This window comes from Metopolophium dirhodum, chromosome 7 (genome assembly GCF_019925205.1).
Source record: "Metopolophium dirhodum isolate CAU chromosome 7, ASM1992520v1, whole genome shotgun sequence".
NCBI lineage: Eukaryota > Metazoa > Arthropoda > Insecta > Hemiptera > Aphididae > Metopolophium > Metopolophium dirhodum.
This window is the reverse complement of record NC_083566.1, coordinates 36,410,513-36,437,115: the sequence shown is the minus strand read 5'-3', so window position 1 is coordinate 36,437,115 and position 26,603 is coordinate 36,410,513. Positions and strand designations below refer to the sequence as shown.

Genomic DNA, 26,603 nt, shown 5'->3' with positions numbered 1-26,603 from the left:
ACATTATTAATCGACCGGCATCAGCTGGATTTCGGTCCCGTTTATTTTTCCAAACGCCATTATTATTATTATCATCATTATTATTATTATTATTATCATTATTATTATTATTGGTATATCAACTCTTACTGTGTACTTACGCAGAGGATAATACTATAATTGTATTATAATATTTTAACAAGGGTTTATATATCGATTTGCATTATATTATACTGTCGTATACACTCGTTTTATACTTTAATAGGTAAGGTTTTTAGATTCCGAACGGAACGACCAATGTGTATTGCGATTTTACAATTATTGTTTTATGTGTATGTGTTGTGGTATATATTGCGTTTTATAGTAGAAAAAATGCTTTGATCTTAAACATCGGGGATGATTTCTGATCAAGTTGGATCTAGATGGTACTATTTTAAAGGGCGAAATTGCAGAAAATTAAAAGTTCTTTTCTTAATAATACTAGGAAAAACGACAAAAAATGAGGGGAAATCTTTTTAAGAGCATCTCCCATATTATATATTGTATAATTTTCTAATGGCTTTTTTGACGTTTTTTATTTTCTATTTTAGGTTCTGAGCGATCGATGCAGTGGTGCAACTTGATAATAAGGGGCCCATGTGGAAATTTCTATTCCGGGGCCCTTACCTGCTAGCAATAATGAAATACAGTCATACCTTATTGTAACTCTAAAAATATTGTTTTCTCACATGTAATAGTTAAGAGGATGTCAGCGCACTTTTTGTTTTCTCTCTCTAGCCCACGCGCAATATAGACAAAACACATTTGCGCAGAATCGTTTTTTCTATGTTTTTAATATATAATATATATTTAATTTTTAATAATGTAAATTGTAGTTGCGTGATAGTCACTATGACATATAAGCGATAGTGCTAAAATCGCCAGCTGTTTGATTTAACTTTAATACTGATTATAGAGATTTATTTCGGTAGACACATTTCAAGTAGGTATGGGAATCATGGGTCGATTGGCAACCATCTATGGCCGTATCTATAACGAGGAATGAATGCATGATAATCAATATCATGAGATAATTATTATCCCTTCAATGTTTGGTTGGGGTTTTGGACAATAATATTTTACTAGTGGGGTGTATTGAAGTATCTATAGAAGATACAAGAGTTGCACAGTGTACATCTTTATTGTTAAAAAATAATATAAAAGTTTCTACCGATTCATTCATACTTATGTACCTTTTTTTCACAATGGTTTGACCAAAAGACACTTGATTGTGTTTATCACAATAATAATACACTCTTACTTAATGTTTATAATATATAAAAAAAAAATCAGAATATTCAATCGATATGAGTAAATCTGGGCTACAAGATTTTTAATAATATCACGGTGCAACTCTCTATAAAGTTTTTTAATAATTTATATGTAGGTACAAAAGAATATCGAAACCAATTTAGAAGTTAATGTAACGCATTTTTATAGTGATTTTATATTTTAAAAAAGCGGCCAAGTGGATGTTACTCTGCTGTACAGTACCACAAGTCAGTCACTATATAATGGATGGTATTACATTAATTGAATTCAATGATATAATAGCATTGTATATAAAAAACTATTCTGAACGGAGATGGTTTGTCAGTCTAGGGCAGTGATTGCAAATTGGATTTGTTCAACGAGCCAATTTAGTCGAAAAGTTGAAAATCAAAGCATTATTTCGACTACTTCTCGTGTACACAGATACAAATAAAAATAATAAATAAAAATAAAAAATATAACTCATAATATTGTAAAATCAATACATTCATCGCTCCTCTCAGAATCTAAGATGTAATTGAAATATTTTGGGTTAAGAAAAAGTAAAATACTTTGATATCTACTGTTTGGATATTTTTATACTCACCCATACATAATAATATAATTATTTATAGAAGTAGATGTATATTATACCTAACGATTATATAAACTATTATTCGATAGTAAGTTTATGTCTGGTTTAAACCCTAGAAAATTATATTATAATTATATTATTCCAATATTAATGATATAAATTCAATAATATTCAATAGAATTATATTATATTATAGTATAAATATTTTACTGTTCTACTGTTCTACTGTTCTACTAAAAAATTTTTTGAAACTAAAACAGTTTTTAATTTACTAAATAATTTATTATTGATTGGTGTGTATTACAATTAGGTTTACTCAGAAAGTAATATATTAATAGTAGGTAATAGGTATAGTAGGTATACTCAACACTGTATTTATACATATGTACCTACTTATATATTATAGTATGAACAAGCTATGTATGCTAAGCTCCAACCCTCTTAAAGAGTACATTTTAAAATAAATATTAAAACTCAAATGTATAGTTGATTGTTATTAGAACATTATTAATTTATTACTCTAAAATCACGAGACTAAAAATATATTTACAAAGTGAACACCGGTATCTATTCATAATATTATACAACAACAAAATCATGTTTACTTCTGTGAGGTCTAACTTAAAATAAAGTATTTTTAAATTTTTTTTTTTTTGCGATCATTGAATTCTAATATTTTGGTGTGATTTCCATTGTTTTAACACTATTGTAGTTGACGACCACTGCCAATATGATGAAAACAATACCAAAAACCACAAATATGTATTTAACGTATTTCATGATAGTAATTGGCAAGTATAGTTTATTTTTTATTTGATTAGTCCACGTCTTATTCAAAGCAATTCCCTGTAATTGTATGAACAAAATTATGTTTTAATAAATTCATAATTACGTGTACAACATATTCTAAGAGGAAAGTCATTAATTATATTCATCGTGGTGAAAGTTGTAAACTTAGATTATATTCACTAGATGGAAGCTGTACAACTCTATAACAAGTTCAAGTATTTATATTAACATTTCTGATAAACAAATTAATTTACCTCTTCAACCCAAAACAGTGGTATTAGTTTCTCATCTTCGTTAAGCGTTTTCATAACGTTTATTTTTGATTCTTTCTTCAAAAAAATATTGAACTGCAAACGCTTGTAACCCAATAATGGAGTACCAGTCATCTGAAAAAAAATATCATAATAAAAATATTATATTATAATCGGTACTATCGATAGTAGGTATTCAATACCGTTAGGTAGTGTTAATATTTATAATTTCTATTTAATGTAAATGTGGAATGTGGATATAGAACGAATAAAATCTACTTACTGGTTCAAAATACATTTGAATCCTATGTTTTTCAACTTCGGGCCTTAGTCCATCAACATTGTTCAAATAATCTTCCGATTTATAAAAATGAGGAAGAGTTGCAATTATAGGAGCCCCTGTATAACACAATAATTAATTGTATTCCAGCTTAAACGTTTTTAATTCGATTTTAAAAGAACTGTTTAGTATCTTATAAGATCATTAAAATCTATATTTAGACATTTTAAAACTTTAATCATAAATTTGTTAAAAGTTTTAATATGTTTATATTATATAATATAAAAAATTCTGACCTGAACAGTTTGTCAAATCTAATGCTCCAGGTTTCAAACATTTTTTTTGATTCAAACAGTAACATTTTTCCTCCGGTTTTACTAACATGGCCGAATATTCAAATACATTTAATCCATTATATTTTGTTTCTTGTACATAATCTGGAGTCAATGATCTAAAGAATGGTTAAAATAATTGTATAAACTATATTAAATATATTTTACGCCTATTAAAAAAAATATATACATTGTTATAATAATCTAATAATTTGACACAAAATATTAAAAAAATCAACAATAGACATTTATTTTAATAGAAATTAAATTAGGTAAATACATATTTATATTAAAGATTATCTGTATATTTTGTTTTCAAACCTAAAGCAGAAAATAAATACAAAGACTTAAAAGAAAGGCTAAACTTATTATATTAACATTATAAGAGAAAATCATTTAAAAATTTAGTCATAATAATAATAATTGACACGCAAACTGCCAAATGGAGAAAAAAAATCAACTTTGGTATCACGAATGAGTAATGGGTGTAATTGAACAACTCTTTCATGTCTGCTTACATAATAATATTATTAATTCATAATATTTTTGAGCATTTTGTATAAACTGTGTATTTTAAATAAAAATGATGTTAAAAATAAGTTGTAACTCGTGATCAATATTTGTAATTAAATATCATATAAAATACTTTCAGTATTGTGCAGTGAAGTCAATAAGTCATTATTTTATTTATTATGTCTTACAATGGTTCAATTTTATTTTTGTCCTCACGTCTTATGATTCAATTTTAAATTTTAATTGAATACCAATAGTTACAATAATTTCTCGTTTAATTATGCCACGTTTGACGTGTTTTCACTATTACGTCGTATAATTTTAATTCATATTGTGTTTAATATCATATTAGATATAATTTATTTTTAGTCGACTTACCGTGTAATGCATACGCATTACGCACTTATAGAACCCAAACGTCTTATTGAGATAATGCTGTTATCGATTTTATTGACATGCATATCATACGTACGTGGCTTACCTATAGTGGAAGAGAGTCGTCGTTCGGATTGCTATGTGTTTCTTGGGGTCACGGGGGGCGAGGGTTCGCCTCCAGGTCGTGGGTAGACCTAGCTGAGTCTTAGGGTGGTATATATTTGCCGGTCGTTGCACACCGTATCTATCTTTAATTCACTGTGCCTGTCTTTAATAAATAGGTTTATGCAGTGCCACCACGCGCACCATCCAGGCGTTTTAGATCCTTCAAGACCATCACCCGGCATTATTCGGATTGATTGATCTTAATAATTACGGCGAAAGTATGGAGTTGAACATTTTGAAACTCGTGTTGAAAATAGTTGAAAATTAGTCGCAAAATATTGGCATGGGTTCGCAATGAATCGGACAAAGTCGGGGCCAAAACTTCACAGACGTTATTGTTTCTGGGTGGTCGCGATCATATTATAAGTACATATTAATATTTTTTATTAGTTCTTCATTTGATCGATAATAAGTTATTTAACGTTTTTTCCAATTCTGTATTACATATTATTATACAGTTGTCTCGTATTACTATTATTATTAGCACGTGTTTTACTATGTTGTTTATATTGGGGAGAAATGAGAATACATTCCAATTAAGTGCGTGTAAAAAAAATTGACTCACTTATTGTTGAGTACTTATTCTAGGTATACTACCAAATACCAAATATATAATATAAAACAATAACAAAATATGAAACCAGGAAAAGTTTATAATTTGGAAGAAATACTGTATGCACACTACTGCATATGCGCAAATAGCGTTTGGAATTTGGGGTGACTAAAGCCTTACTTTGATAATATATTGAATAAGCTTAAAACAAAGTGTTGGAAATGTTTTTTTTGGGGGGAGTGGGCCTAGTCCCTATTTGCGCCTACTATACTAGACAAATCAGGGGTTAAAAATTAAATAATTAGGTTTGACAAATATTGAAATTTAAAAGAAAAAAATCTAAATATATATATCAGTTCCTCCGCAACTCCATGTACTATTACGCATGTGGGGTTCATATTTTTAAATGTTTGATGTGATATTTTCCGAGTACTTTCCTGAATGTTAATATAAAAATAAAGTGTTTTATCCAAGACGTAGGTATGTATGACTTATAATATTTATATGTGCGATATGTATAGCGTAAGTATACTGTACCGGCAAACATCACCGCTGAAGCTGGCCAGGTTGGTGTCCTTCGTGATGAACGGTTGAAATATCGTGGTGTCCGTCCCGTATATCTTGTTGCACTCCTCGCCGGGCCACACATCCATTTTGTGTTTGTCGTTGAATCGGATCACCTGACCTACTTCCGTCGCTGGCGAAGTGTAGCCGCGTTTCACTGTGTAACGGTTGCTCTCGACGGTTCCGTTTTTCTGGGCCAAACAACAAGCGACAAATATTATAATCACGGTAAGTGTCGTAGGTGACGGCGAACAGCTGCTCAAAACGAAAGATATGCGACGGGGATTTCCGCAGGTATGGTAAACGCGCTGCAAAATTCCGACGAAACTCGTCGTCGGATAAAACGATTTGGGCATTGATAATATTATTATTCTTACGTGCAATACGCGTTATTGTTTTTTTAAACACGTTGCTCGACTTTGCAGTAAATTTGTCATAACACAACAGCAGACGATTTGTCAAAATAGAACAGCGCATCGATCTACGCCTCTGATGGGTTTCGGCGTAGGTACAATACGTGTAGCTTTAGAAACACTGGGAATTTGTTTTTCAGATTTAGATTAATACAATGATGGATGAGTAAAATATTACGATATTGCGATTTTCAGTGTAATAAATAATATACAATATCGTTAGACGAGCACTTTAATGTATACAACTATGATATATTTTTTTTCTTCATTGAGAATAAAGGCTTCAACTAACTATAATACTATTACTCGTACAAAACCATTATTGTTACCTATTTCATTAACAACAGTTCTTTTTTTGTAGTATTTAGACAACAGTTAATTCGAAACGGTCACGAGTATATAATATCATTTTTGTTTTTTACATATTCTTAAATTTTAATAGCGTTACAAATGCACAATTTGTGTGCAACTGTAAGTATTTACGCTCTCGTTTTTTTTACTTACAATATATTGTGCTTTAACGGGAATTTAGGTATATGAATAATTCAGTCTGGTTAACAATAATCAGACCGAATTCGAACTGAAAGAACCAAGGGATAGGGAAATGAGGGATAAAGATAAAACCAAGAGCTGTTCAGAAAACTGAAGTAAAATACCTAAAACTTTCACCACATATGTACTCGTGGCACGGAAATGGTAGGTTTGATCTATTAGTATACATACAGTCTTATATTTCAATGTTAAAAAATTATACTATACCACTCCGAATAATGAAAATTTGAAATGATTCTTGCTGATTTTGTGTAAGCTCTCTGAATTTAGTCTTATCTGTGAACAAATAGCAACGGATGCAAACTCCTCGGACGTGCAATTTATATCCAATCCATTCCACATGATGTCATTAGCGGTTCCCGTCATAAATGCACTAGTTTGATCTGGATACAAGTAAGGAATTGCTTTATTTACCAAACCCAGTGCAGCTGGTTTCATCATCTTAGTCATTGTTACCATTCCCTACACAAAGTTAAAATTTAACTATATGTCCATATATATATATATATATATATAATAAATTTAAAGCTTAAGTTTATTATTTACTACCCATATATAGACGTATATGAATAAGTATATATTATTAGCAAACGTATTTTCAAAATATAAACATCTTAGTTGCATTACAAAGATGATACTCGTGTATTATTAGTACTTAATATTATTATGACTATATAATCATCAGTACTTATTTTAATAAATATTTTATTTCACAAAGTAATATTACGAGTATATTACTTAATATGCAACATTGAACATACTATCATAGCCAAATGAGGCATAACTATAATTTCATCTCCGGTTAATGGTAGCGTCGACATTTCGTCAAACACAAAAGTGTTTTTGAAACTAAACTCCACCGTGTCTGCATCTATATCATCGATTAAATTTTCTTTTTCTTTCCATTCGCTAAATTACAAAATGTACGTTGTAATGTGTTCGTATTGGTTCTATTGATGTGAAATATAAGTGCGTATGCTTACTGATAAACATAAGGCCCGACTTCTTTAATTATGACTTTTTCACCCTTTTGAGCTTCTACAGGATTAGTTACGTTGAACAAATAAATTTTAAAATCTGCGGATATTGGAGGATGTGACCACATCTGACGCATAGTTGATCTCGGATTTAATGATTTACTCTAAAACAAACACAATTGTACATATCATTAAATTATTTAAAAGTTCTAAACACAATACTATTTGTTTGACATATTAATACAATGATAATTTAATTACATGTTTCCTTTAAATTCCTATTTACCATTGGAATTTATAGGAAACATGAAATATCTATAATTTATTGTTTTAACGCAATACTATAACACAACACACTCGTCTCACATCCGCATAAATTGCAGTAACCAACGTAAGAACCGGTTGAAAAATTAATATTTTGAAAGACCAGTGTAACGAATTAAAATTAAAAATCAAATTGATTTAAGTAGGTATGTATCATTCATCCATGATATTTTATTTGTACTTAAGTGTACATATAATCATTATTGTCTTGTTTATATTATACGTTACAGCTTATTATATTAATATTAATGCAATTATATACATATAAAACGTTCATATTTTTTTTATCGATTTGAATGAATGACGTATTACATTCAGCAATAACACAAAGGATTTCATGTATGAATATTTTTTTTAACCCTATTTTAATTTTAATTGATACTACATTTATACACTCAAAAGCATAATCATAATTTTCTGGTTGATTCAAAGAGCTATGAACTATCACAATGTAAGTATAAATATAATCTCAAGTATTAAATGGATGAGTACGAGATGAACTAAACAGCGCAGATATTCTTCTATATTATAATTCTTAAATATAGGTACCTATAATGTACGAATGTACACAATCCAGTGCTAGTTAATCTCGCAATACCTCTTCAGCGAAATGTGTTAACATTTACTACGACCTATAGAACCATAAAGAAATGGACTGCACTTAATGAGAGAGAGTGAGATCCCGTGACGTCACTCATCGTATTGTTAAATAGACAGATAGATACTAAGGGTACCATGGAAATATGGAATAAATGGATTATAAAATTAATTTTGCCATTTAAAAATAATAATCAATTACTAAAGGTTTATCAAATATTAAAATAGTGACGTGAAAAAGTGATTGAAAGAATTTATGCACTAATATGTTTTTAATAAGAAATCCTCTTCCCTCACTCGATAGTTGATTTGTATAGTGAGGAATTCGCAGTCCGTCTATTTACATGTCTATGTCTTGACCTCGTATAAAATATAAAATGCCAACAATAGTATAGCGTCCGCTAGAAAACACAACAAAAATAAATACGAAATGAAATCGTTCTATTGGATAAATGGAAGTATAGATCCGAGTTAATCATGTTAAATGAAATAAACGTAGGTACACGGAGCGTAAAGCCATCGTAAAGTCGACGTTGAAACTACGAAGTTAGTGCACTGGAACCCAACGTTGCGAAGATATCACCAGCCGAACAGCGTAGTGAATGTGAGAAAAACGACCTGTCGTTAATAACATACAGTGTAGGGAAAAAAATGTATACCTACTACCTAGGTAATCAGAGCCATATTAGTTTACCAAAGGTCGTCAACAACGCAATAATACAGTCAACGGTTGTATATGTGTGAGTAACTAATATAATATTATTATGTTAAGAAACTAAGAGCAATTTACCAGTGAAGAATGAAGGTACAACACCCCAAGCGTATAATAATATCAAGTATACCTCGACCCAATTAACATGTATGGACTTTATTGTTGTTCTTTATAATTAATATAGTGTTAATAAAGATGCATAAAAAATAAAAATAAAAAAAACACATTAGTGTAACACTGTAACGTCTTACAAGTTAAAACAGAATAATAATATTATGTAAATGTCAATAACATTTTGGTAACCAGTGTGGTGTATATTACACCCACCCCCCTTAGTTTTTTTTAGCGGATGTATATTCATAAATAATACTTGACGATAATTTTTTGTTATCGGCGTTTATACAATGTAGTGATAAAAATGTCATGCCATTTTGATGCAAACTAACTGATTTGTCTTTATTAAAAATACTAACTGATTCTGCATGGCGTTGACCACCAAACAAAAACACCATTGTAAAACCACTAGCTTCCTCGCTCCGCTCAGAATCTAAAATTAATCTAATCATAAAAACTATTTTATCTTCCAATGTCAAAAATATTTAAATAAAACATTATAGTTTTTCGTGAGTCAACTAAACTCAACACGTATGTGTTGAAAAGTAAATAGGTAGGTAATAAAATGTAGCCTGGGACACTACGTTTCTTGCTGAGTTTATTGGCGAAAATTGTATGAAATATTTATAATTGTTTGTATGCTTTTGATTTTATATTGTATATATAGATGTTCATTATAAGCTGATCCATTAACACACAAACATTGCCTTTTATTTATGTAGATAGACAATATACTGCCATTTAAGTCCAAGAAATCATAGAATAATTTGCAAATAAAAAAAAATCTATTTTATAAATTTAAAAATGTCCATTTCTTCAGTTAATTATTACTTTTTTGATGATGGTATGAAAATAAGATAAAGAGTTAATAAACTATAAATCTATAATTGAATGAAATTATCATTGACTTAATGTGTGTGAGTGTTCATCTTGCCGGGGGGGGGGGGGGGGGGTAGGGGGGGTGGCTCTTGCGATATTTTGAGGCGAGTTACAATTTGTATCGCCCTTCATTATGTTCAAAACGACTTATATACGTATAATAGTTAATAACAACTATGAGAGGCATCAGAACGTTGTTTTTGACGGATGTGAAAAAATGTGTATAGTGTGCAATGAATAATATTATCATATATAATTATTCTAATTAAAAGTTAAGTCTATACTTGAAAATATTGCAATTTAATAAAACCGCATATAAAAATGATTGGTTATTGAATCTCTTCTGGTTCAAATGCTTCAATTTATTATGCACTTGCTCTATAATGCTGAGGGAATAATTCTATTTTTCCGCACGAAAAGTCACGCAAAAATAGCTAACGCTTAAATCACCACGAATATACACAATTTAGCTATTTCAATCATCTACAAATATTTTAATTACTCAGAATACAAATAATGTTTAAGTTACATTAATACGTATATGCATATATAATTTTGATTAATGTTGATGGATTTTTAACAAAAATGTAATTTTGAACATTATTCGACAAAAAAAAGAATATACGTCTGAAATATTATATTTTTATTGAATTTGCTTACTAAAAAATAAACACTATTATTAATATTATTATTATTTTTTACTATTATTATTAATTATTTTAGGTAAAGAGTTAGTCTATATTATTATTATCATACATATTGGATGATATTATTATTCACTACCTATGTATTTTTAGATTCTGAGCAACGAATGTAATGGTTTTACACAACTATGTATATGTTTTTATTGATTTTTTTTTTGTGTCTGAAGACACTTTTTATGGTAGAAAATTCAATTTCAATTTTCTTTGAAAGTGGAATTGTGAAATATATTTTTAACAACATTTTTTAGACGTGATATATCATTTAAACAATATATTTGTGTTATTTTTGTGTTAATTTTTATTAATTATAAATTTACCTATAATATTTTTGACTTTGAGTAAAAAAGCTTTAACATGCTTTTACATCTCACAAGTATAAAATATATTAAAATATTAAAAAATATTATTAAATAAAAATTCTATTCGTAAATTTTATAATAGTAATAAATTAATGATGTAAATATTGATGTTTAATAATAAAAAAAGTAATAAATGATGAATATTTCTAATTTAAATCAATTATTTATTGATGGTTGACAACTGTCCCCCACGCGCCCAACCATATAACAAATATCGACGCGCCTAACCTAGGGTTAATAAAAATTAAATCATACGATTTTTACTGGAAAAAAAGTTTAGCATAAAGCCTATGAGGCTTTTTATATGAGTAGGTAATTAAAGTTAAAATTTTAACGACACTGCAGTATATTTACACTTAAAATAACTATTTCTCTTCTTGCAATTTTTTTTATATTGTTGTTATTTAAATTTTAAAATGTAATATTAACTGTAGGTTTTTAAATAATTCCACTAGTGCTTAAATTATTATTTTTTATAAACAATCGGATTTTTAAAATAGATTAATTCACAGATTTAAAAATTCTTCGTATTTAATTAAGTAGTGTTATTAAAACTTTGTAATACATAAAATATGTAAATTATAATAAAAACAAGTTAAAAATTGATATATTGGTTGTAAAAAATAGGTAACTATATTGTAGTGATCCCGCGTACAGATGTTGATGAGGTAAGATGATAGATGATGTAAAATAGTTAACGATACTTCATTTTAACTAGTATTAATGTTTATTAAATGCTCAACTCATTAATATTAACTATGATATTCTATACTTGCACTAGATAACAATCAGCTTAATCAATAAAACGGTCAGTATTCAGAAAACATATTATCACTCGTATATTTCTATATATTCTTCGTATATTTTTAAGTCCTAAATTCGATTGATCAGAATTTATTATTTTTAAGTCAAAATGATTAACTAAAAAAATGCTTTGGCGTGAAGGTGCTTGTACTAGCTTTGACAATACACGTCTGAATATGGTCTATTCGGATGTTTCCTATGTACGAGGTCCAGGAAATGTCATCGACTCACGACCGTAAGGTTATGCTATGTTATATTATCTGTAATAGTATTGTGAGTATTCTGTTTAGCTGCACTATCGATAGTATATTGCGTAGCTCACAATAATGCGTATATTAATCATTAATATATAATATAATAATACGCATATTAGATATCCAGATAGTGTTGGGTCATTTTATTACTACGCAGTGTACTTTGATAATCATATTTATATGCTACTTATTCTTTTGTGTGATTTATATTATTGATCATTTGGTGGTTTTTTACCCGGATGTGTTTAATTATGTAAAATAATCATATTAACTTATTCTAGTCGTAGAATTTTGGGAATACTACAATGTTTTAACCAGGTAATCGATTTAACGTATCTTCGATATTGGATATTTTACTAGTTAATTTCCCGTTTATAATCATAATATGATATTTGATATATACATAGCAATATTAATGAAAAATTCAAAAATGTTTCCAGATTTTTTAAAAACTATAGCCATAATAATATTTTAAGTTTAAAATGTCAGGTACCTATAATTTAAAAAAAAAATCTTCGATATACCTATCTAATTAGTAATTAGTAAATTTGTAGTCAAATTAATTTTCTCTATTAATATAAGGTACTTATAATTATAAACTAAGATCAAATCTCCTACATGCTACTATTAAATTATTCAGCATGTACATTTATTTTTTGGTGTCATAATGAGTGAGTTTGAAAACTTTTGTTGAAGAAATAAATTAAGAGGGGAAAATATACATTATATAGTACATTAAAATATGCATACAAGTAGACGAGGGTCTGATTGGATGCTATGAACTGTAAAAGCTCACCACGAGTATTTTGTAAAGAAGACAATAAAATAAATGTTTTCCTCATTTCAATAATTCCAATTGTATTTTGCTTTAATGCTTTTGCATAATGATTCAAAATGTTTAATATAATAATAAAAATCATTTTATTATATTTTTAATAATTTAGTATATTATACTCAAATAAAATTTGTCTTGTACAAATATTTTTTCCAATTTATATATAATAAATGCAATAAATAAATACAATAAATACATGTTGATATCTTATAAATTATAATAGTGTTATGCCAATCGATATTATTTCAATTAGGAATATACGTAATACTTATTTAATTCATAATTATTATATTATATTTTTCTTAAACGTTGGAACTATTTCTTTCTTCAAGTCTCAAGCAATCAACAAGCAATCAGGATTCATATTAAATAAACTATAAAGACTACATTATGAGTACTTGTCTTAGCTTCACTTAACTAAAAAAGTGTATCTGGCAGTTTCATTAATCGAACAGATTTTTAATGTCAGATTTTAGGGATTCGTTTGACACAAACCAGGGTTTCGGAGCCCCGGGATGTAGGAGTGTTATATATAAAATAAATTTAAGAGATAATATTAAGTTTGAAAGTAGAAGTAACCTGAATAAGTGAATTATTCAGATCAGCTTCTTATCTTCAACTTCAGGAAAGATGACAAAGTTAAGCTTCTTTGCAGTATATCTTATCTAAGCACCTTCGAAAACAAATATTCACGAAGAATTAAAATAGAATAGGTAAACAAAATTTTTTTCGGCGCCGACCACAGTATGGCACAGAGATATTTTTCAACTGTCATAATTATATTATGTACCTTATATCAGTTTCCATTATTTATAGTTTACCTATACAGATATTTTTTTATGATGTAGTTTAATATACATATTATATTTTTAAAGCAATAATTAATGTAATTAAAAAATTAAAATTAAACTTTACAGAATTGAAATACTGGTATTCACATTTATAATATAACTCATATAGTCGTTTGTTATTATAATATTGAGTTAGTAAGGAATTCTTCAGGTCAGTGGTTGACAATTGGTTGTTAAATTGGCTCTATTAAAAAAAATCTATGTTAAAAGTACCTAAGTATTATAATAAGACTTATATTACACGCAATTTGTATGTAATAATAAAAACAAATAATACATAATATTATATATTATATATTTAATTTGAAGAGTTAATAAAATGTTTTAATACTTAAAAAAAATGTAACTGGCAATTATTTTTAATCTTTTTTTTTCCATAAAACATTGCTCTGAAAGAATTATTTAAGTATATCAAACTCATACAATTAAATAAATGGTTCGTTAAATTATATTTAAAATTGATAACAATGTTATTTATGCATTATAACGAGGGTACTCAAAAAGAACGACGACGGAAAAATTATATGATGGAAATAATTAATTGTATTACGAATAACGTTATATATGTACTATACTATACATTTTACTAGTGTTGTAGGGTACCTATATTGTGTGTCTAACCGGAAAATTCACGAGAAAAAGAGCGCTATAATTGTGTAACAGCTCTCCCACGGTTTTTTTTCAGAAAATTATTTTTAATAAATAAATATTTATCAGGTAATCCCAGTGACTTGCAGCAGAACATAAAAAAATAGAAGACCAAAAACATACAACTAAACGCTGTTTGTACTTTGAAAAAAAAAATTTGATGCCATTGTAAAACAACATTATTGAATAAAATTATATTTTTTGCAATTTTTATCGTCATAATTTTTTAGGTTTTTATTTTTTTAAATTACAAAATATTTTCCGGAGTAGATACTAGATACAAATAAATTAAATTTTGAACTAATAGTTAAAATTAGTTATATAATATTACTTATTTAATGTCTAGATGAGTTGAATAGAGTTGTGCAGAGGAACTCCACAAAATGTTGGTCCACTTCTCCGCTTATCAAGACTTTAAATACTTAGGTATATCTAATATCAACTAATCGTTCAAAATTCGATTTTTATGTATCCGATACTTCGGAAAATATTCCACTTAGAAAAATAAAACTAAAAATGTATGTTGTCGTTCAAACCATTAACAAACTTAAAAAAATATATCGATAAACAATTGTAAAAAATATCATTTACCTATCAAAAATGTTGTTTTTAATTGACAACAAATTATGTCAAAAATATTAAAACTTTAAAATAACGAGTGTAGAGACTTAAATTGATGATAATTTGTACAATAGGTGTTTATAGTGCTTCTACATTTGAATAGATGAAATGTATAATAAGTAATAACATTAATAACAAATAATATTGTTAAAATAATTTATATTATAAATTGCTATTATCAATATAATATAGAAACGGTTTACTCTAAAAGTACGTCATGCTCGTATTATCTATAGTCTATACTAATACAGTCGTGAGTTGACTTGATCGCAAGGTATGTGAAATAAATATTAATTTCGCCAAAAATATTATAAATACCTTTAAATAAATACTCACACCAATGACTTAAAAATATTTATTATTTCAGCTGTTATAATAATTACTATCTACTACTCCTTGTTCAAAAATAATAGGTTTTTTTAAATATTGATTTTATGTTAAAAAATAAAATCATGTTTTAGAAATGGTAACATACTTACATTACATAATTCTTACCGTAAACATCGATCGTGCTTTTAAAATTGTAATTTTGGGACATACCTTTGTCCTCTAAAAAATGTGTAATTCCTGAAAATGATTTGGGTAGGTACCTAGTCGTAGTGTAACGGACATATTACATACAATGCAATGTCAGTCATCTACACAAAGCAAGCGATCCACAACATTTCGGGCTGAATGCTCATCCTAACAGACGCAGACTACAACGTGGTCGTCGACGCTTTAAATTAGCTCATTTAAATCAACTTATTATCGTGAATTTGTAAATTTTTAAAAGTAATTTATTGTGTACAATTGAATAATTTTTATGTGTAAAATAATTGTATAATGTACAATTTTTTATTGTATCTACTCTGATAAATTAAAAACCTAGTAATCTTACTATATAACCATTAACCAATGATATATGATATACAAATTTTAAAAACTGTAAATCTATATAGGTGCCAAAGAAAAAACAATTTAAAAAAATATAACGCAATGCTCTGCTTTTATTCCATTGTTTGTCCGGTGAATTTACATATATAAAATCTAACACTTATATGTGTTATATAAAATATGAATTCTACAGTGACGGTGCGCGGGTAAAAAAGAATAAGTCAATTTTTATAAATAAAAATTTTTTGTTTTGTTTTCACTCTTGTTCAACTGGCGATACTGCAATTTGGCTATCTGTCTTTATAACGAATGAGGTAATCAAATTTCACCTATTAGGTATGTGTATTATTATTATTCTACTTATTACAGTAATTCAAGGATTTTTTTTTATCAAATTTCAATTTCCACTATTGTTTTTGTTTGTTTTTTTTTTTAAGCGACGTAATCAAGAATCGAAGATTCATTCACACCATAGGATTTTTTAACTAGGACTTTTTAGCAAAAAAAATATAAATAGCGTGAGAGTTTTTCTTGTAATGCGTGTTTTGAGCTTAAAATCACACGTTTGTTAACTTGGTGGCACTCATGTAACATAATTCAATAAATTAATCCTATCCAACAATTTTGTTGGACGTTTGTTGTAAATTGTTGAAACCATCGCTAAGTTCATACCAACGTCCAACACTAAATCACAATTTTCATTTTTGGTCGGGGGTGTCGTAATAATTATATTGTTATTATATGCACTTGAATATTTAATACTAGGTAGGTACATATAATATTAATTTGTATATCACGTGAAATCGGTGGAAGACATAAGTGCCAAAATGAGATAAGAAAAAAAAGTCGTATCGTACTAAAGCGCCAAAATCGTATCGTACGAAAGCGCCAAAATCCTACCTACGTGCCACGGTTAATAGATATTAAATAAAAAATATAAAATTTAGAACTATATCGTATATAAACTCCAAACGTTTAATCTTATAATCGAAAAATGTATTGTATAATGTATACCAACTACCAAGTAAGACTTCAAATTGCTACGAATCAATGTGAAAATACATACAAAAATTGTGTGAAAAATATAATTTAGATTTTTCTCCAAAAACACTCAAAGCAGCACATGATAGATTTTTAGCAACTTTTGCAAATTCAAATTCAAAAATATTGCAAATTTCTCTAAGGGCAGCCGTGGTTTCGGAAAATTCAAAGCTTGTGCTTTAAAATTACCCATGAAAAAATAATATATACGGGTGTGTTTCACACACTGCCCGCAGACAATGACTACATCAGCTTTACATATATTACATATTAGACTCCATTATCAATGTCGATTTTGTTACTAATATATACACAGTATCTATACATAATTAATATACAAATCAATTTACTTCAGAGTTTATATATTAGAATCAGATTATCAAAGCCCAATATAACGCGTCAACGCGGCCAGTAACTGTCATTATCATTATCTAGTGTTCTTGTAACCTATAACCAATTTGTTTATTCGTTTAAATTTAAAAACATAATAAAATTAATGATACAAATATTATGTGCAACATAGACCACAGTTTTAGATTTTTTAAAGGAGAAGATTAATTCATAATTGTGTAGAAAAATATTGACAAGTCGTTAAACCCATCGTTCCAGTGACATATTTAGGGGTTGTCGATGGGCCCGATCACCCCCCCCCCCCCCCTGGTTATTAGTGTATTATACAGAGCAAGGTTATATATATATGGTATTTAATCTAGTAGTTCCCCTCATCTAGGGAGATTTCTGGCTAAGCCACTGTATAGTTTATGTGAAGTGTAAAAATATACAAAAAAAATACTTATCTACTATCTTTATCTGGACAAATTTCTATTAATTATCTATTATCTTCATCTAGATAATATTTTAATTATCTATTCCCAACACTGTTTACGACTAACACTAAGGCCACGTACGGCGACGACGAGATTGCCTAAATATTGCCCCTTATTAGACACGAGCAGGGCCATTAACATATTTTGTATGAATAATAATTTATTATCTATAAGTAAAAATATTTTATCCTCCCTTATTTTTTCAGGGAATTGCTGATAATTTTCCTCGAGGGTCGTAATAATATTACTTTTAAATTTACCAGTGAAAAGAAATATTTTATAATGATACTATGAATTTATTATTATCAAAACTGATATTATATGAAATAATATTTTAGATAGAGTTAGACGTGTATACAATTAAACGTTTATTAATTGATGTACTACTTCAAAAATATGCACGTTGTTTGGAATTATTTTATAACTATATAATAGGTAATAATAATAAGTATGCTAATAAAAACAATTTATCTAAAATTGTAGACATGTTTCTCACGAGTTTACTTGGAACATGAAGGAAATAAGCATAATGGTATACCTACTGTTCGAATACTACAAGGCGTAAGACTGCCATTTTTTTTAAAAGAACAATAAAGTTGTACATATGTTGCGGTCGGAATTCGTAAGAACTAAAAAAAACTTACCTATACTTCAAAAACGCGTTGTGTGCAATTTAACTTCTTTTCTAACGATCGTATATCTATATATAATATACATATTTACATGACGCAAATAATAATAACTTCACTCATTGTTATAAAGTTGACGAAAATGTCTAGATGGCATTCATATTACTATTGACATAACAGTAACCTATTTCCCTACAATATTTCTCATATACCTATACATTTATCGGATGATTAGATTTGCACGATAAAAATTAACTATATACATTTTATAGAATAATTTTAGTCAGGAACAGTCATATTGTGTATTAGAAATTATAACCAACAGTATCAGAGTATGTTTGTATTTATGATTTTCATGACCGTAAGGATTCAATTTCCAGTGAAACAAAAACAGAGTTTTGATATAATTTTAAAACAATTCATGTCTAAGTTTATAGATCGGAGATTGCATTTCGGGATTTATATCTATATAATATCGTAATAATATTGTAAAAATAAAAAAGGTAATTGTTTAGTTGCCTATTCGGAGTGTTCCTGAATAGGCTATTGATGAGTTTGACGTACACCAAGTTGCCTAACCTAAATTTGACGGGGGACCCATTTAAAGTATTGATGTGCTTAGGTACTAGGTGCTCCATAGGCATAATATAAACTAGAAAACACTTATAATACATTCTGACGTACGCATAATACAATAATACATATTATGCGGTCGATGTGGCCAGGTTATGCGTTGTAATTGATTAAAATTAGTAACGTTATATAAATTAAATATTTAACTTTTAGTATTGTACGTAGCTATAAATTACGATTTTAATAACATGAAGTAATAATATGTTGACACATTTGAAATTTTTTAATACAATAAAAACAAAAAAGGTGGTTAAGTGGATGTCGCTCTGCTGTACGTAGGTTACAAGTGGGTCACTGTAATGGATGGTGTTAAATTTTAATTCAATGATATAATATCATTGTATAAGAAAAACGATTCTGAGCGAAAACGATCAGTCAGCCTATGATTTTACCAAGTATATTTGATGATATTATTGTGAATAAAGTAGTTTATATATTTACTTATTTACGTGGAACCTTGTTTTAAATTTTCAATCCTTAGCTATAAAATTTGAACATTTTATACATTTTTAACTACAAAATAATATTATTACATTTTAAATTTGATAAATTTTGTCAAAAGTTGAACATTAAATGCTTGTAAAAAAAAATTGTGCCTATGTATTTTCAATATTTTTCAACTGCTATTGTGAAAATATATCAGGAACCTTGCATAACATTTTCACGCTTTTCTACCCAACAAATACAATTTTATTGATATTTATAGAAAAAAAAACTAAAAAAATTGAAAACTGACAATGTCAGTAAACAGCTCAAAAGGAGGCAAAATATTTTCAAAATTTTATCGTGTATAGAAAATGCTAATATAAACATTCAGTGAAATTTTCAAGTATCTACAGTCATATGTTTTTTAATTACAACAAAATAAGAAAATCGTTACACGAGAAATCGAGGGAATATCAAATGTTGTAAAAATATGAATTTCAAACGCTCATAAAAATTTAATTTGACTAATTAGACATTTTTTTTTTTTGTTAAAGGTAGATAAACTTATGAATAATCTTGTATTACATTTTCAAATCTTAGATTTGAAAAAAAAATTTTTTATGAATTCTCAACTCAAAATAATTTGCTAATTTTCGTGATTTTTCCTTATTTGGTCAATATTTGAACTTTAAATGCTTATAAATAAAAACTGTGACTAAGGACTTTTAATTTTTTCATCTGCCTTTGAAACAATAACCTAGGAGCCTTCTATTAAATTTTCAAGCTCTTTTACCCAACAGATAAAATTTTATTGATATTTGTAGAAAAAAAAACTAAAAAAAATGGAAACTGAAAATGTCCGTAAACAGCTCAAAATAAGTCAAAATATTTGGAAAAAGTTATGGTGTATAGAAAATGCTAATATAAACATTCAGTCAAAATTGCATGTACCCACGGTCATTTTTTTTAGTGTTGCACCAAAAACCAAAATCGATTTACTCAAAAACAGATTTTGCGTAAAAATTCCCGTTTTTCCTTAATTTCTCTTTTATATTTCACGTCGCGTTTGAAAACTACTGTTAAATTTTTATTTTTGACCCCCCAAAGTACCAACTAGATTCACTTTTCTATCAGAAAAGTTACTTTCGAAGAAAATTCAAGCACTTTTACTCTCCTAAAAGGTGATGACAGACACAAAAAAAAAATAAAAAATAAAAAAAACACACATCATTGTAAAATCAATACATTCATCGCTTCGCTCAGAATCTAAAACGATTATAAGAATTTATTTAACTTCAATACACCGGTATTTGAACTTCAAATACACGTGACTCTAAAGCGGTAACAGGACTATAATATAAGCACTTCACTGGGCTTTAAAACCTGTATACAATATTGATTGGACTTAAAGTGCCATGTATTCGATACATTGCAATTTAATTTGGAATTATTAATAAATAAGTTATTATTTTGACTTTTATGTTTTTGAAACTCATAATTTATGGAAAATTTTAAACGTAAAAAAATTAAATCAAATCAAATCAATGCTAGGTTTATAATTAGAGTTATGATTTTGTGATTTTAAAAATAAAACCAGTACGACAATAATATTAATAATAATAATAATAATAATATGACCTGTACCTAGGTTAGGTAATAATAATATACTTCTTTTGTGCAAACGTTGTACGCCTGTGTAATTTACCTAAAATAAATTACAATAAACCAATAACATATGATTACATACAACAATATTGTTTGCGTTTCTATTTAAACAATGACAAGAGTTCGTATTATGCAATTAAAAATAATTTTAGTAATTACTAGTAATGTGCAACGAACGTGTATAGTTATACCTTATGAATAATACGCACTTGATATTCAAATATACAATGTAATGTTACCGATATACAATTTGAGAGAGGAAGTTCACTGATTTTGAATTCAATTTTTACTTAAGACATGACGTTAATAACGTAATTTTACAAGCAGACAATTTAAAATTGCAGTAAACCGGAAATTAGTATTTAAGAAACGAACTGTATATAGACATACTGCAGTGACCGGATGTTAGACACTTATCCGGCCTCGATCACTTCGACATAGGGTAAAGTATTTTCTAATATTTAATTTGAAAACCACAATAAACAATAGAATTAAAAATATATTATGACATCCTAGGTTCTGAACGGAGCAAAGAATGTATATTTTTTCTACAGTTTTTTTTTATTGTTTTTCAAAGCTTGTTGCTAAAAAAGTTCAATGAGAAAATAAAAAAATACTTCATCGATCGACATAAGAACATGGATATTTTTTTTAAACTCTATTTTCAGTCATTATACTCGTTAGTTGTTACCCATATAAAAACATGTATATTTAAAACTTTAATATTTTTAGAATTTATTTTATCATAGTAGTAAGTAATCACAAAAAATGACGATGATAAAACACTATTTTAAAAACCAATATCGCTCCACTCAGAATCTACTAAAAACAATTTTTTCATGTAGGTACCCACTTATATTTTGTATCATAATAATAATAATAATAATCTTCATCAACTTCATTAATGAATAAATATTTAACATTTTACAGTAAATAACATATATTGCGATAAATTAAAAATTATATTATACATTTTGAATTTTCATTTTTTTATCTTTAATCATGATTTGTAATGTCTGAAAAGAAAACTAATTTTTCTCAGAAATTATTGATCATCATAGTTCTATTGACCGAGTCTTGAGTTCTTCATCAATTAAAAACTTTAACGTAATCTAGGTATTATAATGAGCAGTGACGCACCCAGGGGAGTCTTTGATACGGACCCCCCCCCCCAAAAAAAAAAAAAAATATTTTTTGCATTAAATAATATATTATAGCATATCGTCACAAATATAGTAGACGTCAGATACCTACACATAAATAGTTCAATAAGTACGTTATAAGGACGTACGTATACGTATGTGTAAAAATTGTTTACTATTGTGTGTAAGGAAATTAAGAACATTTTTAAGCCCTCCAAAACGGAAATCCTGGGAACGCACCTGGTAATGAATTAGTCGTTGTTTGATCATAGTTTAGTATGTCGTGACATATTAATGTAATATAATATTTCAAATAAATTGTCAACCCAAATAATTTTTAATACTTCATGATTTTTGTAACATCATTATATTATAAAGTAATATTTATTTCACACTTACAAATTCGGTGAGGTCTAATAAAGGTTTGTAAATACATCATAAGAGATGTCTGTTCAATTATATATTTCCGGGGTATAAAATATAGTATAACTTTCGAGACGCAATTATATATAAAAAAAATTATAATATATAATATACCTAATAGTTTCTTATTTACAAAATGTAATTTTGAGATAAAAGGAATGAGGTGACAGGGGTATTACTTGTAATATTGTGGTATTATACCACGGTAATCTGAACTTGAAACCCCGTATTAGTACCTTATATTATGGTACTTTATTAAGTGTAAACAAGAAACTATCGGTTCAATATTTGATATTCAGATAATACATTTGAAAACAATAAAATGTAATTTCAAATAATAAATTCAAAATTCAAATTTAATTTGGAAAAAAAAATAACCGTAATATAATAATCTATTTTTATTTACTGTAGTTATTATAATAATCTCTTACCTCCAATATTTTGTTGTTTAACATCTTCGGGAAAGCGAACCATCCGACGAAAACGCCAAACAACAAAAAAATGATACCAATAACGGTAAGCGTCGTCGGTGCTCCCATAATATCAATAGAATATCGCCGTGGCCACCACTGAATAGTCGTTGCCTCCAAACACAAGTCGCAGTGGCTTCCGAGTAGGATGCGTTAATGACGGAATTCTGTAACGTTAGATATTCATATGGGTATAGTATAATAAATCTACACAATAAACAGATTATTATTATGAGTACTTAACAGTCAATAGAGATGAACTATGCTAATATTATGTAAGTATTCCTTTGTAAATTACTGTCCATGAAAAGGTAATCGAAACGATATATAACGATATAATATTGGGCACGCAATAATGTTTTTGCGATAAGAGCAGATTTTTCGCTTATTATAGAATTTAGGGTGAATATTGCAACGTGGTCCACACAAGTTACGATAAATTCGTTGTCTTCGATTTTCACACAAAGTCTTACCGAATAAGACTAAACTTAATGAAATACTAATAATTAGAGTTATGATTTTGTGATTTTAAAAATAAAACCAGTACGACAATAATATCAATAAAAATAATATGACCTGTACCTATAAATGTGTTGAATTTGCTTATTGTGTCACGTACCAAATGGAATAATCTGCGACGACGTTAAACTATATTCGGAGTAGAACGAGTGGGCACTGCGCAGCGACCTTTGGCCAGTGTCTAGTACTCGGTTGCAATTTTTTCTTTTCTCTGATCTTCCAACCTGTGTGTCGCCAGACAGACAACCTGCTCAAATTTTTGGCGCACTGACCGACCGACCGACCGACCAACTTACTACTACTGGCCGCGGTCGGCGCACAATACGCGAACCGATTCTTCGGTCGAAAATTTCAAGGCTCCTATCGCGCGTAAGTGTGGTGTATTTTAGACGATCGCGTGGAATACGGTATTGGATACGGACGGGGCGTCTATAATATTATACAACGGTATAAAACGCATACTATCAACCGTAACCCATCATTAGTACGCAGTTCTTTTTCCTACGGACGAATCCAGAGACATCGTAAATAAATTATGATACGACAACGGGGCCCCACCGTCGCCGCAATCGTCCGTGCCATGTCCCCCGCGGCAACCCCGATCGCTCGATCCCTGTCCTGACGTACTTCATAATATTATTTGTAACAATATGATATTATTATTGTAGGTATATACCTATGTTAATTAGATTGAATGTGTATTAATAATATTAATATTCGCGGGCACATAATATTTATCATTATGCGTATATTATAAGACCACACGGTTACACAACATAATATGTCCTTAATCTCAATCAAATATGCAAGTATTATAAAGGTATCGTGTTTTTTTTTTTAAAAAGTTTAACTTCTATATAATATTATAGTCTTTGCCCTTTGATGACGGCGGCGGGTTGACTGATACACGCATACGGAGTTTCCGGCGATAATTAACATTAATTGGTTTTGTGGTGGCAGAAACAATAATAATGATGATAATAATAATATATTAATATATAATGGTAAACATTTTGGGTCGGACGAACGGCCGCGGAGGGTGAGAATAATGACGCCGTTCTTTCGGTGACCGATATTAGGCACATATGCCGGTCAAACATGTCACCATGATATGACATATAAACTGTATATTATACAGCACACAGAGTATTTAAAACTTAGCGCGGATTCGGGTGTTATGAACATTCTGACTGTATTGTAACACGAATCGTATTTGTAATTAAAAGTGGTTTCAAAAAGTATATTTTTGATATTGAAATCAAATCTGTCTATCATAAATATCAACACGAACAATAACAGATATACGTAACGATGATAATGCACTTTTCTTATAAATGTATACGAGGCCTAAATCAGCGTATTTCGTTTTATATTAACGATACGCTTCGTCTTATATATTTTGAATTACGTATCCATCTCAAACGGTCCTTGAAGGCTAATACATTATTAGACGCTTCATATATTGGTTTCTAGCTAGGTAAGTTACCTACAACGAAATCACATATACAATTATATTGTACATACATTTCTCCAGGCATTTAAAAAACGTTTGCAACTGCGCGTAATATACTGCAACATAAACGATCAACCCGCAGTACGTCAGTTGACTGAAAGAGGACGACTTGAAATCGTGTCGTTACTCGATCAGAATAGTTATGATAAGATGAAAAATGATAAAACGGTTGTAAATAAAACTCTTATTAGATATAATAATGCAAGTGCCCAATAAGTTTTAAAATGATACATATATGTATATTATTTTGTTAGTTATCCAATATACTACGATTTAGGTATGTATAATATTATTACATATATTTAGTCGATGCATACAATAATTATAATTCTATGAGTATTTGGCACCTACCTTTGTTTTATGTAATGGTAAGTGCTAAAACGCAGCACTGTGCACTAACGAAATGTCACTGAATAATCGAAGCAGTTCAAGGAGATAGTTGAACGTATAATTAATGTGTAAAACTCTAATTTTGCCATAATATTGTTAAAATGTTCATAAAATTCTAAACGTCTACGTTTTTCTAACTGTTTATTATGCACGCCCAAATAATTAATGTTAACGATAACGTCAGTGAATGACCGATACGTACCTATACAATTTAAAATTTTTGTGGTACAATACGCGAATAAAATTACAGCCAATACCCATGTACGCGTGAAGGACCTAGGTCCTAGAGCCAAGAGGAAAGAGTATCGACTGGCTATAGTTATTATGCGCGTGTTGTAGCACACATATTTGAATTGCTGAATAATTTAATAAATTTGCTTTGTAGGTTCTTCTATTATTTAAAGCGATTTAAATAATCATAAATTCTACTGTTCTATATAATATTATGTGTGAATAGCGATACATGTAGTAGTACCACATAATGCCGTAACAAAAAAATATGATATTTGAATACCTATATATACGGGAAAACGACAGATAAGGATTTAGATAAAACTCACCAAAGACTGATGCTTACAAAGTATATAACTTATAATGTGTTGACGCTGTCTAAGAATTTGGTAATTCACTCATCGTAACGATGGAAAATTCGTTCACGACCGAACACCAAAAACTAAGGTAATATAATATAATAATACAGTGGTCTCCAACACGTGGCT

The 26,603-nt window shown here is 28.5% G+C and overlaps 1 protein-coding gene across 4 annotated transcripts; it reads right to left on the bottom strand.

The window, feature by feature from the left end:
• Positions 1-2,347: 2,347 nt before the first annotated feature.
• Positions 2,348-26,185, bottom strand: LOC132949300 (sensory neuron membrane protein 1). 4 transcript variants are annotated; one of them, XM_061020120.1, is made up of 10 exons: positions 26,087-26,185; positions 23,424-23,629; positions 7,635-7,792; positions 7,413-7,560; positions 6,859-7,113; positions 5,660-5,877; positions 3,481-3,635; positions 3,188-3,303; positions 2,908-3,039; positions 2,348-2,710 (listed from the first exon to the last, which is right to left on the bottom strand). In XM_061020120.1, exons 2-10 carry the CDS (start codon positions 23,529-23,531, stop codon positions 2,534-2,536), a joined length of 1,467 nt encoding a protein of 488 aa, XP_060876103.1. In that variant the 5' UTR covers positions 23,532-23,629; positions 26,087-26,185; the 3' UTR covers positions 2,348-2,533. The 4 variants fall into 4 exon arrangements, with proteins under 4 accessions (XP_060876103.1, XP_060876101.1, XP_060876100.1 ...); XM_061020118.1 differs by lacking the exon at positions 26,087-26,185 and adding an exon at positions 25,846-26,072; XM_061020117.1 differs by lacking the exon at positions 26,087-26,185 and adding an exon at positions 24,045-24,474.
• Positions 26,186-26,603: the final 418 nt, after the last annotated feature.

Coding starts and splice junctions, on each gene's coding strand:
- LOC132949300 (XM_061020120.1), bottom strand. CDS start 23,531: ATGGGAGCACCGACGACGCTTACCGTTATTGGTATCATTTTTTTGTTG. Junction 7,561..7,634: donor GTCGGGCCTTATGTTTATCA/GTAAGCATACGC, acceptor TTTGTAATTTAG/CGAATGGAAAGAAAAAGAAA. Junction 3,040..3,187: donor TTCAAATGTATTTTGAACCA/GTAAGTAGATTT, acceptor ATTTTTTTTCAG/ATGACTGGTACTCCATTATT.